A 16,245-nucleotide genomic window follows, 5' to 3' on the forward strand; every position below is an offset into this window, starting at 1 on the left:
GCGTTTGATAAGTTCTTTTTTTAAAGATTTTATTTATTTATTTGTCAGAGAGAGCCCACAAGCCGGGGGAGTGGCAGGCAGAGGGAGAAGCGGGCTCCCTGCTGAGCAAGGAGCCTGATGCAGGACTCGATCCCAGGACCCTGGGATCATGACCTGAGCCAAGGCAGACACTTCACCAACTGAGCCACCCAGGCATCCCGAGTTTGATAATTTCTTCGTAGATTTTGGATACTAGCCCTTCATCTGATATGTCATTTGCAAATATCTTCTCCCATTCTGTCAGTTGTCTTTTGTTTTTGTCGACTGTTTCCTTTGCTGTGCAAAAGCTTTTTATCTTGATGAAGTCCCAGTAGTTCATTTTTGCCTTTGTTTCCCTTGCCTTTGGAGATGTGTCTAGCAAGAAGTTGCTGTGGCCAAGGTCACAGAGGTTGCTGCCTGTGTTCTCTTCTAGGATTTGGATGGATTCCTGTCTCACATTTGGGTCTTTCATCCATTTTGAGTCTATTTTTGTGTATGGTGTAAGGAAGTAGTCTGGTTTCATTCTTCTGCATGTGGCTGTCCAATTTTCCCAACACCATTTGTTAAAGAGACTGTCTTTTTTCCATTGGATATTCTTTCCTGCTTTGTCAAAGATTAGTTGACCATAGAGTTGAGGGTCCATTTCTGGGTTCTCTATTCTGTTCCATTGATCGGTGTCTGTTTTTGTGGCAGTACCATGCTGTCTTGATGATGACAGCTTTGTAATAGAGCTTGAAGTCCGAAATTGTGACACCACCCGCTTTGGTTTTCTCTTTCAAGACTCCTTTGGCTATTCGGGGTCTCTTCTGCTTCCATACAAATTTGGGATGATTTGTTCCACCTCTGTGAAAAAAGTTGATGGTATTTTGATAGGGATTGCATTGAATGTATAGATTGCTCTAGGTAGCATAGACATCTTTTTTTTATGATTTTATTTATTCATTTAACAGAGAGAGAGGCAGCGAGAGAGGCAACAGAAGCAGGGGGAGTGGGAGAGGGAGAAGCAGGCTTCCCGCTGAGCAGGGAGCACGGGAAGGGGCTCAGTCCCAGAACGCTGGGATCATGACCCTAGCTGAAGGCAGATGCCCAACAACTGAGCCACCCAGGCGCCCCATAGGTAGCATAGACATCTTAACAATATTTGTTCTTCCGATCCATGAGCATGGAACGTTTTTCCATTTCTTTGTGTCTTCCTCAATTTATTTCATGAGTAGTCTACAGTTTTCTGAGTACGGATTTGCCTCTTTGGTTAGGTTTATTCCTCGGTATCTTATGGTTTTGGGTGCAATTGTAAATGGGATCGACTCCTTAATTTCTCTTTCTTCTGTCCCATTTTTGGTGTATAGGAATGCAACTGGTTTCTGTGCATTGATTTTATATCCTGCCACTTTGCTGAATGCCTGTATGAGTCCTAGCATTTTTGGGGTGTAATCTCTTGGGTTTTCTACATAGAGTATCATGTCACCTGCATGACTTTTCTGTAATATATCGTAAAAAGCTGTAATACAGGATATTTAGGGTGTCCTGACAAAGTTAATGTAAGAATCAGGACCAAATTGTTAAACACAGAAAGCGTGTCCTTGAATTGTGACAGACTCTTGATTTGTAAAAGTGACTGAGTGCAACATGGAGAGGTCAGTGCCGTTGAAACAACAGTTTCCTGTGTTATGACTGGTAAATTAACATTTGCTAAGTACCGCACAGGATGCTGGATGGTGGGTCAGGTTGTGGTTCAATGACAGAGCACCAAGAGAAATTGAAATAGAGAAGTTTATACTCACAGGTCCTGGAGGAAGTACATGGCACACTTCCAGAGGCCACACAGGGACATCAAGGCAAAGTGCAGGCAGAAAGAAAAACATCTGGGGCACATGCTTTTACTAAGGTCCCAGTTAAGGCCAGACTGGTCAATTCTTTTTTTTTTTTTTTTTTTTTAACGTAGGCTCCATGGTGGGTGTGGAGCCTAACATGGAGTTTGAACTCATGACCCTGAGATCAAGACCCGAGCTGAGATCAAGAGTCAGAGGCTTAACTGACTGAGTCACCCAGGAGGCCCTAATTGTTCAGTTAAAACCAAGAAGAGCTGGGTTTTGGTAAGCTCCAAGGAGGTTTTATCTAAGGATGAACATAAGGCATACAGGTGCTGCAAGGCTGGGGATTTGGAAGGGTCTTTGGAAGTCCTATCAGAAACCTACATTTGCTTGCGGTCCTTTGGGCTGTTATGTAGGGCATGTGCTTCCATGAGGGGGTGAGCATCAGTGTAAGGTCCCCTACAGACAGTTTGGCCAAATAAAATGGATGCTGAGACAGTGACACAATGAAGTAACTTAGCTAAATTCTCAACACCCTGGAAACAAGAGAAACAGCACACCCCACGGAGGTCCACATGAAACCATGTGACATGCAGGAAGGAGGAGCGGGAGGAGGAACTGAGAGTATGCCTTCAACACTAAAGTGTCAGGGACTACCCAGGTGGAGACATGTCCTATTGGGCAGGAACCAAAAACACAGATTAGGGTTTGTTCTTGAGGTGTTTATAACAGGAGTTTTGCACGTCCATGAAGCTGACTTGGAAGAGAGAAGTATACATCTTTGACTATTAGTCTGACTTCAGATAAATGAATGCTAAATAGACAACTACAGAAAACACAGAACAATCCTGTATACAGAGAGCAGCTGGCAACCCTATCCCCAGTGTGTCCTGTACACCCAGGCGTCACATGTGGTTCTTTTTCTTTCTTTCTTTCTTTCTTTCTTTCTTTCTTTCTTTCTTTCTTTCTTTCTTTCTTTCTTTGTTACAGGTATGATTCCCTAGAAGTATTTCTGCTCATCTCTCTAAATAAGTGATTATGGGGCGCCTGGGTAGCTCAGTCAGTTAAGCATCTGACTCTTGATTTCGGCTCAGGTCTTGATCTCAGCGTCCTGAGATCAAGCCCCACATCAGGCTTCGTTTTCAGCGCGGAATCTGCTTGTCCCTCTGTCTCCGCTCCTTCCTGTTCTCTCTTGCTCTTTCTCTTGCTAAAATAAATAAATACGTCTTGAAAAAATAAAAATATAAATAACTGATCACTTTAGTAATTTCCATTTCACAATTGTTTTTCTCAGATCATTTTGACTCCCTGTGATGACACTATTACTAGAATTTCAGTAAAACGATAAATCTCTTCCCAACAAGGAGATGAGATAGTGGATTCCTCACCTTTGTCTCAAGAACAGGATGCTCCCTTTTTACAGATGCCCCAACTATGAAAGGAGCACACACCATCCTGGCAGGAGATGGCATGTGTTAAGTCACTATTGTTTTCAGATAGATTTCAGATTCTTAAAGGAATTGACAAATACCTCAGGTATGGAGTAGTAGTATTACTACTCACTGGGTTCAAACACAATCACCGACTGACTATTCGGGCAGCAAAGATGTTTTTCTGGGAATCAGAGACGTAGCTTCACCCTTTCTATCTACTTCGGTGCCCCATCATTCCTCCCCCATCTTCCCCTCCATGGCTCTGTCTGAAGCCTTTTCTTTCTTGTCCTGGGCCAAATGTACTGCTATCTATCTATCTATCTATTTATTTATAAATAAAATTTTATTTATTTGCCAAAGAGAGACAGCCAGAGAGAGAGGGAGCACAAGCAGGGGGAGAGGGAGAGGAAGAAGCAGGCTCCCAGCGGAGCAGGTAGCTGGATGCGGGGCTTGATCCCAGGATCCCGGGATCACGCCCTGAGCTGAAGGGAGATGCCCACCGATTGAGCCACCCAGGCGCCCCTGTACTGCTCTTTAATACGAACTTCAGAGATTCGGTCTGTATTTGAAAAACGACAAGGTCGTTGACAGCTATGAGTGGACGTGGAGTCGTGATATGGTGTGTCCCTTTGGATGTGTAGCCTTTGGGAACTTACGTGCTTCTTAGCGTATTAAGTAACAGGTCCCTAACCTTTCTGTGACTTCCAATACTGCGCTCCAAGAAATCTGGGTGTGTCCCCTTTAAGAGCAGGCGAGACCCCGCCCCACCGTCGGAGCCGCGGGACTCCATTTCCCAGAGCCCCTGACGAGGCCTGTAGTCCTTAATCCTCTACGTAAGGAGGCGGGGCCGGTGTCGCCGAGGGGGAAGGTGGAGGCGGTAGCGGCAACTACGATACCCGTAGGTCTGCGGTGCGCGGTGGCGGCGACCGAGCCAATGAAGCCTTGAGAGAGTGACGCTCGCATGCGTGCGCATCGTGAGGGGGCGGGACTTCCGGCGTTCGTTCTCGTTGTCAGTTTGGTTGCTCTCGGGTTCGAAGGCGTTTGGCCGGTGCGGAGGTGACGGGGCGGGAGAACGCTTGGAGAAGCGTCGTCCGCACAGCAGAGGCTGCTGCGTGGCGCCCTCGTCCCCGCCCGGTCGCCCGCCGCTCCCCGCCCCGCTCTTCCCACTGGTCGTTGGCGGAGGCCGCACCGATGAAGCCGGCTCAGGTGGGCGCTGCGACCCCCGGACCCTCAGCCGCCCTCCCCCAGCCTCGAGCCCTGCACCCGCGATGGGCGGGCACCCGCGATGGGCGGGCGCCCGCTCAGCTCCTTACAGCCGGGCCGGCGGGGCGGGAGCGGAGTGCGCCCCGGCGTGGAGTCCCGGATCCACCCGTGCGGTGGGGCGTGGCGGGGGGGGGGTGTCCCGGCAGGTGCTCCTGAGTCGGCACTGGGGGCGGGGGGACCGGGACTCCTGTGTGTGCGGGGAACAGAGGGCGAGGCGGAGTGTCGCCTGCAGCAGCGGCGTGGGCAGCCGGGGTCCGCGGAAGGTCGCAAGGGGGCGGGGATGGGAGGGACATGCCCAGAGTCAGAAGTTTAAGGTAGGGGAGAGCAGGACGGGGAATGGAGGCGGGGAGACTGCTCAGGAGACCCCGCAGCCCCCCCCCCCCCCGGGAGAGTTCTGGTGGTGGCTGGCCCGGGGCGGTGTCGTTAGAGGGAGATGCGAGGAGATTCTGCGGAGAGTTCCAGAGCAGAGCCGACAGGATTTCCTGCTGCATCACATCCACACGTGAGCAAAAGTAGGGAGTGAAGGGCCATGCCAAGGTTTCTTTGCCTGAACGTCTGAAAGGATGGAGGGGGGGAAGCGAGCCCAGGAAGCAGGTATCAGGGAGATGATGGGTTTGATTTTGGACGTGTTGATGCTGAGATATCTTAGGATGGAGACATGATAGGAGTATGTGAAGGTAAAGGTCTGGAGGTCGGGGAAGGGGGCTGGGCTGTCAAAGGTGTGGAGGGTGTGGACTGCACCAGTGCATTGCCTGAGGACCAGATCAAGGAGGGAGCCTTAAAAGGATTTTAGATGGTGAGGAGGCAAAGGCTGAGAGTTCGTGGGCAGGGTATGGGACGCAGGTGTTGGCATCCCTGATGCTTCCTTCAAAAAAGAGCGGATTTGCTGTAGGAGAAATATTTCGCCTGTGTCTTTAGGAAGACAGGTGTTGGTGGGGTGAGGAGTCTCCCTTCGTTGGAGCCGGTGTTATGTGCTGGTGTTGACTGTCCACTTGCAGCTCAGCTGACTCTCAGGGCCGCTCCCAGTGGAACAAGGGAAAGGTCAGCCAGGCTGATGGAGCCTCAGGGTCCCAAACAGGGGACTGCTTCCTTACCCCTACCCCTCAGGCGAGAGGGGTGAGCTGCCGTCCAGTTGAGGGCCTCCAACAAGCTCCCTTTTGAGGATTATGTAACAGGCAGGTCTTGTTGCTGTATGGACTAGTCGCTTGTCTGCCTGTTTAGCCTTTTCCTACAACTCATTAACTTAAGAATGTATAAAAAACTTATTGGCTTAAGTACTCATTAATCAGTATACTTTTAAATACGTACAGAGGTAGACAATTACAAATTAATCTCTCCAACAAGTTAAATTTATGCAAACACTTCATAATTGATTTGACATTAATTTACCTGTGTTTGTTTACAGTGTCAAGTTTTATGTATGATATCTTATGAAATTTTAAAAAGTGGTAAAAATAAAGACCTCAAATTCCAAAACCCTTCTACTTCATTTGCACTGAAAATATATACAAAACTGTTGATCCTATGGACAGTAACAGCTGTCATCAGCTGATAAGACGCGGCACTGTTTTCTGGAGGAGCTGAACCTAGACCATCAGGCTGAGATCAGTTTGCTTCAGGGCAGGGCAGGGGCGGTGGTCCAGCTCAGTTCATAAGATCCTTCCATGGTTACCCATTTCTCATGGTCTCCTTCTTCCCATAGGGTCCCACGGAGGTGGCAGAAATGCTTATGGACACTGTGCAGGTGAGTGGACGGTGTCTTACCTTTCAACCATCCCAGTTGTCACCCAGGTGTTTTGGGCACCCCGATATATACACCCTCAGGGAGTGGTAGTGTCCTGAGACTTGTCCATCTCACTCTCTTAAGTTTGAAGACTTGTGTGCTTTCCCCAGTCCCTAGATCCTGTATTTAAATTATATGTAGAACAGTTCCCGTTTCTAATGACTGATGTAAGATGTGGCAGGGAATCCTGGCCGCAGGATTCAGAATGTTCACCTGCTTGGAGGTGAGACTTTGCTGGGGTGTTCAGGAAACTGCAGGTCTCTTTTATAGCTGGTTAGAATGGGGAGCCAGGTTGGGGTTGGGTAAGGGTGTGCTCTGGACCTCTAATCGGAGGTTGGTGGGAGGTAGGGAAGGTTTGAAACAGAACAGGAAGGCGCTATGACCGAGATTTTAACAGGCTGCCTTTGGCTGCGGAGTAGAAGACGGACAGGGGGGTGTCAGTGAACTGCTTGCCACAGTCCAGGTGAGAGTTGTGGCGGCGGCTACACAGGAGCGCTGGCTGTCGAGGTAGATGGGATGTTGGTTTCTGGATGTGTTTTCAACTAGACCTCATATTTTAGGATGTGGAGACTTGGAGATGAGGCGGTGGGATAGAGGGAAGAGTTGGGGATGCCCCCAGGTTTTTGGCCTTGTTAGGAAGGATGGATGCTTGAACTAAAATGGAGGAAGTCAGTGGTATGAGGCATTTGCAGGTGGAATATGAAGAGTCAGTTTTTGTCTATGTCACAAATGCCCCAGAGATTCCAAGGAGAGGCGTCACATAGGCACTTTTTTTTTTACAATTTTGTTTATTTTGGACAGAGCCAGCATAAGTGAGGGCGGGGGGCAGAGGGCGAGGGAGAAGCAGACTCCCCACTGAGCAGGGAGCCCGACGCAGGGCTCGATCCCAGGACCCTGAGATCATAACCTGAGCTGAAGGCAGACGCCTCACTGACTGAGCCAGCCAGGCGCCCCTCAAGCAGGCACTTTAACACAGAGCCCTGGAGTTCTGGGGATGGATTCAAGCTGGAGACAGCATGCTGGCTGTGGGCTAGGATGAAGCAATGGGTCAGATTTAGGAGGCAGCATTTCTAGGTTATGGTGGCAATGCCATTAGAGGAGCAGGAGTGGGAATGAAGGGCCTGAGTACTGGTTTTTTTGCTTGCTTGTTTGCTTGCTTGCTTGCTTGCTTGATTGATTTTTAAGGATTTTATTTATTTGAGAGAGACTAAGAGAGAGGTCACGAGGGGGGTGAAGGGTAGAAGGAGAAGCAGACTCCCTGCTGAGCAGAGAGCCTGATGCGGGACTCAGTCCTAGAACTCTGGGATCATGACCTGAGCCGAAGGCAGACACTTAACTGACTGAGCCACCCAGGCGCCCCTGCTTTATTTATTTTAGAGAGAGAGGGCGTGCGTGCCAGTGGGGGCAGGGGCAGAGGGAGCGAGAGAATCCCAAACTCTGCCTCTGAGTGCAGAGCCCGACACGGGGATTGATCCCATGACCCATGAGATTGTGACCTGAGCTGAAACCAAGAGTCAGATGCTTAACTGACTGAGCTACCCAGGCTCCCCAAGTACTGGGTTTCTTGATTGGGCACCTGGGTGGTGGGGGAGGCATCACAAAGCTGAGGTAGCCGAGTGTCTGTGTGTGTGTGTGTGTGTGTGTGTGTGTGTGTGTGTGTGTGAGAAAGAGAGGGAGAGAGAAACACGGGGAGAGAGAGAGGAGACAGTGGGTATAGGAGTGAGAAAGGCTTCTGAGACCAGAGTGCACATGAGACAGATGTTGGGGGGAACCTGGTCAGCCTGAAGTGTTGTTAGACCTCATGTGGGGTGGGAGTGTGGGTGGGGAGTACGGGTACCTGGGCTTCAAATGAGGAGAGAGGAAGGTTCTGACTGCTTATGGGACAGTTGGTGTGATACAGAAAGGAGAAAGGGCTGAGAGTGTGTGATGTCCTCACATAGGCAGGTCGCTGAGGATGAAGCAAGAAGCCAGGCCTGGTAGGGAGACCTTCAAAGCTGGACTTGGGGCTGGAGCTGGCGCTAAGGGCCTTGGGGACTTCCAGTGTTCAGGGACGGGGTCGGGGCTGAATTGGATCCTGGATGTATTTGCCTGTTAGGACATGAAGGAAATGCCAGGGGTGTGGGCTGGGGGTGTCACTGTGGAGGAGTCAGAGTCATGAGGAGGGTGAGTCCAATGACCAACAGGCAGGTGAGGCGGAGTGTGAATGGTTGCGTTTGGGTGCTTAAGGGAGAGGGACACGTCCGAGTTTGACTTGAGAGTCTGAGTCTTACCTCTCAGACAGGACCTGGGGGACCCCAGGGAAACTGGCTGGCAGGAGGGGGGAGAGCCCTGCATTGCCAGGCCCACAACCTAGATGGTGTTCTGCCCCTTCGCTCCTCATGTCTTATGCTGTGTTTTGGACACAGTAATCAGTGGGAGTGAGGCCCGAGCAGGCACCGGTGCCACCGGCAGCTGGTGGCTCTTCCACGTTGGGAAATCAGGGAGGAGTTCGAGCAGGGATGGATGTGTGTGGGAAGGACCGAAGGGCCTGGCAAGAGAAGTGTATCAGATAGTTGCACCCACAGGATTTTAATTTATGGAGGTGGGTGAGTGATGACATGGAGAGACCAATGACACTCAAAGAAGGTTTTTGTTCTATTTCTCGAGGGGGCCAGAGCACACCATGTAACACAGGGCCACACGGGGAAGCGCCAGATTTGGTTAGGAGGCATAAACACCAGCAGAGGGGCTCCTCCGGTCGGAGCCTTTACTGAACTTTCTAGGAGAAATGTCAGAAGGGGTAGGGTGAAAAGCTTAGTGATGGCTATTTCCCATAATTTTCGTGTACCTGGGGTGGAAGGGATGTCCCTGGTTGTCTGGTACCTGGCCCCGGTTGATTTAGGGCAGGGACACTGTTGACTCGGTGTGTGAGTTAGTGAAGGAGGTGGTTCTGTGTGGATTCCGGATTGCGAGGGAGGTACAGAAACACATTTGGCTGTTCGTTTAGTCCTCTAAATAATGGTTGGCAAATAGCTAAATACAGAGTCCACGAGACACAGTTAACACAAGAAGCTACTCATGAACCAAATGTTCCAATTTTGGCAGAGCCATGTGGTCTTTGAGGACGTGGCCATATATTTCTCCCAGGAAGAGTGGGGCCTCCTTGATGAAGCTCAGCGATTTCTGTACCATGCCGTGATGCTGGAGAACTTTGCGCTTCTGTCCTCCCTGGGTAAGGCCCGCACACCCACCCCGTGTCCTGCGCTGGGCTCTGTTCTTCCCCTTTGGTCCAGGGGCAGCTCTGTCCTTTCCACAACAAGGCCATGGGTACTGCTTCCTTTCCTGGTTTCCCGGCGTGCGTGTTACTGGTGCCAGGACTGGGCCGTGTGCACCCTCTCTCCCCACACAGTCACATCCCTGCTGCTCTGAGCACTTGCAAGATCAGGCTCAGAGGTCAGAGGGATTGAAGTTTGTCTGGGAGATCCCTCAGACCTGCCTTGTCCCTGGTTGGGTCACTTAGTCCAGATGCGTGGAACCGTGGTGCCCCAGGCTTTCCCCCTTCCTCTTGCTGACATTTCTTGGGTCCTGCTGGTGCCAGGAATTCAGGCACCAACCTAATTACTAATTTTGAGGAACTGAATTGTTTCTACAGTCTCTCCTGTAAAGTTCTTGTAATTTTAAGATGTTGGATATCCTGTGTCGGGTTACTCTGGGCACACGCTGGCCACGCCTTTTCCTTCCTTTTGTCTAGGACTGGCCTGTCTCAGGTGCCACATCAGTGCTCACCTCGAGCAGTGGGGAGGACCCCGGGCACCTAGTAGGTGGACCTTACTGTGCCAGTGGCAAGAGACACTCAGAAGTACACGGCCCTGGTGCGAGGGAGTGGGGGAAGGGGGTGTGTCAGAGCTGGGAACCTGTCCTTTGTCCACCATTGTTTGGTGCTCGGGCCAGGGGCCACACCTCATTTCTACCTTTTCTCCTCCATTTTCATATGCACCCTGAATTCTAATCCCCTTTCCGCCACAGTCCAGCACCTGTTGGCCTTCACCCCTGATTCTGTGTCACTGCTCCCTTTTCAGGGCTCGCCAGCATTTGAGCTAGACTTAGGGTATTGCGAGGTCTGCAGGTGTCCTTACGTAGTTCTTGAGTTGCAGCATCTCCATGTGCTGAGGTATTTCTAGGTCTGTTTAGTTTTCTGCACCGTGCTCACCGGTCACCAGCAGCCATAGCCCTTTGCACAGGAGTGACGTGAAACCCCTGCCTCTCCTCCCTGCACAGCACCTGCTACGTTCTAAGTGTTTGTGCCCCACCACCAACTCCTGTGTCGCAAACCTCAGGCCCCGGTGATGGTGCTGGGAGATGGCACCTTTGCGGGGGGCTTAGGTCATGAGGGTAGAGCTCTCATGAATGGGATTAGTGCCCTTGTAAAGGAGACCCCACAAAGTCCCTTAGCCCCTTCCGCTGTGTGAGGACACAGTGAGATGTTGGCAGCCCAGAAGAGGGCCCTCACCCACCAATGCTGGCACCCTTATCTCGGAATTCCAGCCTCCAGGACTGCAAGAAATAAATTTCTGTCATTTATAAGCCACCGAGTCTGTGGTGTTTTGTTGTGGCAACCCAGATGGACTAAGACAGGACCCCTCCCTCGTGGTCTTCCCCAGAGTCAGGGCTTTCCCATCCTGGGAGCTTGCCAGGCTGAGCTCTGCAGAGCACACCTTCCTTTCACTGTCTTAAGTCCCCCTCGCCCATCAGCAGTCCCACGTCCTCGTCCATGGGTCCGACACACGTTCCCGATGGGGCCGCCTCCTCCCGACGAAGTCAGCAGGCACTTTACCGGCATTTCTCTGCTTACAGGTTGCTGGCATGGAGCCCAGGACGAGCAGGCCCTTTCAGAGCAAGGTGTTTCTGTAGGAGGGTCACAGGTCAGGACTCCAAAGCCAGCCCCATCCATCCAGAAGTCCCAGCCCTGGGAGATGTGTGGCCTAGTCTGGAAAGACATTTTGCATTCGGCTGAGCATGATGGAATGTCCCCTGACCAAGAGCTATCCATTTGTGGGGCAAACCTGTACCAGCAACAAAAGGAGCAGATTGGAGACAGATCTTTCAGAAGGGATGAGGGGAGTCCTTCCTTTGCAATGAACAACAGTATTCACATGGCAGAGAGTAGCTTCACGTGCAGCAGAAGTGGGAAGGACTTCCCGGCCAGTGCAGGCCTTCTCCAGGACCCGTTGAAACCACCCAGGGACACTGAGCATGGGGAGGCCTTTGCATCTGGACAAAATGATTACAAGTGCACTCAGTGTGGGGAGGCCTTCAGCCAAAAACAGGGACTTGTTGAGCACCAGAAAATCCACAGTGGAGTAAGACCTTATGAATGCAGCAAATGTGGGATGGCCTTTATTAGAAAGTTTCACCTTGTTCAGCACCAGAAAATTCACACTGGAGAAAGGCCTTTTAAGTGCAATGAATGTGGGAAGTTCTTTAGGTACAACTCTACACTCATTAGTCACCAGAGAGTTCACACTGGATTAAGCCCTTATGAGTGTAGCAAATGTGGGGAGTTCTTTAAGTACAATGCCAACTTCATGAAACATCAGAGAATCCACAACGGAGAAAGGCCTTACGAATGCAGAGAATGTGGGAAATTCTTTAGGTACAACTATCGACTGATACGACACGAGCGAGTTCATACAGGAGAAAGGCCTTATGAATGCAGCGAATGTGGGAAATTTTTCAGGTACAGCTCCACATTCATTAGACATCAGAGAGTTCACACTGCAGAAAAGCCTTACGAGTGCAGTGAATGTGGAAAGTTCTTTAGGTACAATTCCACACTCATGAAACATCAGAGAGTTCACACTGGTGAAAGGCCTTATGAGTGCAGTGAATGTGGGAAATTCTTTCGGTACACCTCTACGCTCATTAGACATCAAAGAGTTCACACTGGAGAAAGGCCTTATGAGTGCAGCTTATGTGGGGAATTCTTTAGGTACAAGTCCAAGCTCATCAAGCATTGGCAGAATCACACTGGAGAGAGGCCTTATGAGTGCAGCGAGTGTGGGAAAGCCTTTAGGTACCACTGCAGACTCATTAGACATAAAAGAGTTCACACCGGAGAAAGGCCTTATGAGTGCAGTGTCTGTGGGAAATTCTTTCGGTATAACTCCAACCTTATTAAACATTGGCGAAATCACACTGGAGAGAGGCCTTACGAGTGCAGCGAGTGTGGGAAAGCCTTTAGCCACAAACATATACTTGTTGAGCATCAGAAAATCCACACTGGAGAAAGGCCCTATGAGTGCAGCAAATGTCGGAAGGCCTTCATTCGAAAGTCCCACCTCGTTCATCACCAGAAAATCCACAGTGAAAACAGGTCTGTGAGCACCGTAAATGTGGGAAAGTCATGAAATATGGCTCCAAGCCATTGGCCAGAGAATGACACTGGCAAAGAAACTTTGAGTGCAGCGAATGTGGTGAAGCCGTTAGGTACCGCTCTGGACTCATTACACTGGAGCAGCACCTTACGAGCACAGCGAACGTGCGCAGTTGTTCTTGTACAGCTCGCCATTCATTAGACAGCCGGAGGTCACTGGGGAAGGCCTTCTGAGTGCAGTCAGTGTGCGGTCTTAGGTGAACTCCAGCCCCATTACATATCAGAGAGTTCACGATGGAAAAAGACCTTATTTGTGCAACAGATACGGGCATTTGTTCATCTTAAACGCCAGCCTTGTTCAGCACCAAAACGTTCACACCACGCCAGAGAGTATTGCAGAGGGGGAGAGACTTAGCCAAATATCTGCTCTTATTTGTCGCTGGGAGCTGCCGTAATCTAGTTCTTTATTTTACCTTTATGTTGTGGCGAAGTACATGTAGCAGTCTACCCTGTCTTTGAATTGTACAGTTTAGTAGTTTAAAAAATTCACATATTTATGCAACTAATTTCCAGAATTCCTTTCATCTGGCAAAACTGAAACGAAACCCACGAAAGAGAGTTCTGCCTCTCTGCCCCCTCCCTACCACACCTGGCGACTACGGTTTTATACCCCGTCTCTATGAATTTGACTACTCTGGGTACTGTATGTGAGTGGAACCGTACAGTATTTGTCTTTTTGTGACTGGCTTGTTTTGCTTCGCATGATTTCTCCATTTGTCAGCATTTCCTTCTCTGAGCGTTTCCTTCTGTTCTGAGAAGGAATCAGAGTTGACATACCTAAGATATAGGGAAGGGTGTTGATGGAATCAATGCAGCTTTGCCAGATGTTATATTATTTCTAGGGAAGAGGAGATCCGGATTTTATATGGAATCTTTATTTCTTAACAGCTTTATTGAGGTATTGACATAAACTGCATTTATTAAAAATGTAAAATATATTTTCGTATATGTGCACAATGGGAGCATCACCAGAGTCGTGATAATGAATAATCCACAGGCCCTGTAGTTTCCCTTAGCCCCTTTTCATGTTCTGTCTCTCCAAGCTTTACCCAACTTGCCATCCCCAGGTGGACACTCTAGTTTGCATTTTCTAGAATTTTATATAAAGGGAATCCTACAGTTACTCTTGTAAGCTGTTTTCACTAAATGCATATATGTATTTTTAGTATCATCCATGTCGTGTATGCAAAAGCATGGAATCAAGTAACAAGCAAGGCTCCAGGTTATGTTTTAGAGCTGCATTGTCTGTCAGCAACAACGGTGCTAGTCACCGAGTGAAAGTTGTTTAGAGTGGGAAAGTGAAGTTTAAATAAAGTAAATTTAAGTTCGGTTTCGTATGAATTCATTATCAATAAAAGATTTTGAACCATCTGAACCACCTTTCTAGAAAATTCGTGTTTGACCTCTTTTTTAATAGTAGTGTTTTTAAGCTATGTCTTTGTATCATAAAAATTCTTAGGACGTTTTTTAAAAATATTTTTTATTGTGTAAAATACACAAAGTTTACTATCTTGTTATTTTTAAGTGTTCGGTTTTGTGTTCTATTAGGTTCTCCAGAGAAACAACCGTCAGGGTGTGTGTGTAGAGGGAGGGGGGGATATGTGTTCTAAAGAATTAGCTAAAGCCTCTGTGATGGCCTGACCAGTGGAAAATCTGCAGAGTAGGCCAACAGGCTGGGGACCAAGGCAGTGGTGTAGTTCAGGCCCGAAGGCGGTCTGCTGGTAGGATTTCTTCTTGCTTGGGGTCACCTTTTATCGTGTAATCTTCAAACCAGGTGGCTCATTGAGAAATTTGAAATTTAGAAAGGACGGCAACAAAGCACTATAGAATAGGAAATGGAAAGAAAACAGTGTGAGAGTGAGACATGGAAAACAATTCCCGATTCCACGCTCTGATTGTATTGTTCAAATCTCAACATGCACAAAATATTTAATGAAAAAATTATCTAAATTTACATTTACATTTAACACTTTGTTTCATGAATCACTAAATTCTACACCTGAAAACAGTTTTACCATATATGTTAACTAACTAGAATTTAAACAAATTGAAATTAAAACAAACTTTGTTTCATAAAGCTCATGACAGTGAAAATTTTAAGATTTGGGTGATTGAGAAGATATTTAAGATAGCTAAATGAGCCTAGTTTTAGATAATTGTAGACGTGCATGTTCTAAATTCTTAGTAAGAAGTCAAAGACGAGAACAAAATATGAGCAGACAGGGAATTTGTTTTCTGTTCCAGCACGTAAGAAGCTGAAAGTTGCCATTCCAACCTGACGGGTAAAAAGTTGAAAACAATGGAAAATCAACAACTCTTCTTGGGTCTCTAAGAGAAGTGAGGTGGTAAGACAAACTGCTTACCCCAAATTAGTCCCACAGGGGAACAGAGAATGAAGGAAACCCAGGAGCCGACCCTCTTCCATGAACCCCAGTGCTGTGGTAGGAGAACCTAAATCATCACACTTGTGGGAATTTTCCTCACAATGAATATCAGAGAAAAACACTCGTGTGGGAGAGGGACAAAGGAATGGATTTGAAACACATCAGAACATTCCGTTCTTAAGGACTGCTCTCAGAATCAGGTGGAGATTTTTCAGAGCCTGGGAAATACCCAAATCCAGGCCACTCTACCCATCTTGTCCCACGTTCACGGGGGTGCTGGAACTGGGAGAAGTATATGAAATTCATAGCCCAGAAGCAGAAGCTCACTGAAACACAGACCTAACTGTAGTCCTGTAGTATGCTTCCTCTCATACCTTACCACCGGTTACCACCACATTGCAAAAGGTCTCTTTATAGCAGTTTATTTTACCAGGGCATCATGTCCAAGTATTAAGAAAAAATCACAACACATACTAAAAGGCTAAAAACAAAATTTGAAGAAACAGAGCAAGCATCAGAACCAGACTCACACAAGGCAGGGATGTTGGAATTATCAGCCCAGGAATTTAAAACAACTATCATTAAGATGATAGGGGCTCTAATGGTTAAAGCAGACAGCATGCAAGAACAGATTGGTAATGTAAGCAAAGAGATTGAAATTCTAAGGGAAAAAAAGTAAAAACATCAAAAACACTAACAAAAATGAAAAATGCCTTTGATGGACTTATTGGTAGACTAGACGTGGCTCAGAAAAGAATCTCGAGCTTGTGGGTATTTCAATAGAAATGGTCAAAACTGAAAGGCAAACATACAGAAAATACTAAAAAAAAAAAAAATAGAATATCCAAACACTAGGGAACAACTGAAAAAGTGTAACATGAATAATGGCAATACCAGAAGGAAATGAAAGAGAAAGGAACAGAAGAAAGGTTTGAAATGATAGTGCCTGAGAATTTCCCTCAAATTTACCCAAATTTAAACGTTCAGGTACCGATCCAGGAAGCTCAGAGAACACCAAGCAGGAAAGATGTTAAAAGGAAAAAAACAAAAACAAACAAACAACAACAACAACAAAAAACTACACCTAAGCATATCATTTTCAAACTATAGAAAATCAGAGGTGGGAAAAAAGAAAAAAAAA

The 16,245-nt window shown here is 48.0% G+C and overlaps 1 protein-coding gene across 1 annotated transcript; it reads left to right on the forward strand.

The window, feature by feature from the left end:
* The first annotated feature begins 4,292 nt into the window (after positions 1–4,292).
* On the forward strand, positions 4,293–13,114 carry LOC123777124 (uncharacterized). The gene is made up of 4 exons (XM_045773619.2): positions 4,293–4,468; positions 6,228–6,269; positions 9,393–9,519; positions 11,142–13,114. The coding sequence occupies exons 1-4, from the start codon at positions 4,454–4,456 to the stop codon at positions 12,692–12,694; spliced, it is 1,737 nt and encodes a 578-aa protein (XP_045629575.2). The 5' UTR covers positions 4,293–4,453; the 3' UTR covers positions 12,695–13,114.
* Positions 13,115–16,245: the final 3,131 nt, after the last annotated feature.

Source organism: Ursus americanus, chromosome 21 (genome assembly GCF_024610735.1).
Source record: "Ursus americanus isolate L20-20 chromosome 21, mUrsAme1.1.p, whole genome shotgun sequence".
In the NCBI taxonomy this organism is placed as follows: Eukaryota; Metazoa; Chordata; class Mammalia; order Carnivora; family Ursidae; genus Ursus; species Ursus americanus.

Coding starts and splice junctions, on each gene's coding strand:
- LOC123777124 (XM_045773619.2), top strand. Junction 6,270..9,392: donor TGCTTATGGACACTGTGCAG/GTGAGTGGACGG, acceptor CAATTTTGGCAG/AGCCATGTGGTCTTTGAGGA. Junction 9,520..11,141: donor TGCGCTTCTGTCCTCCCTGG/GTAAGGCCCGCA, acceptor CTCTGCTTACAG/GTTGCTGGCATGGAGCCCAG.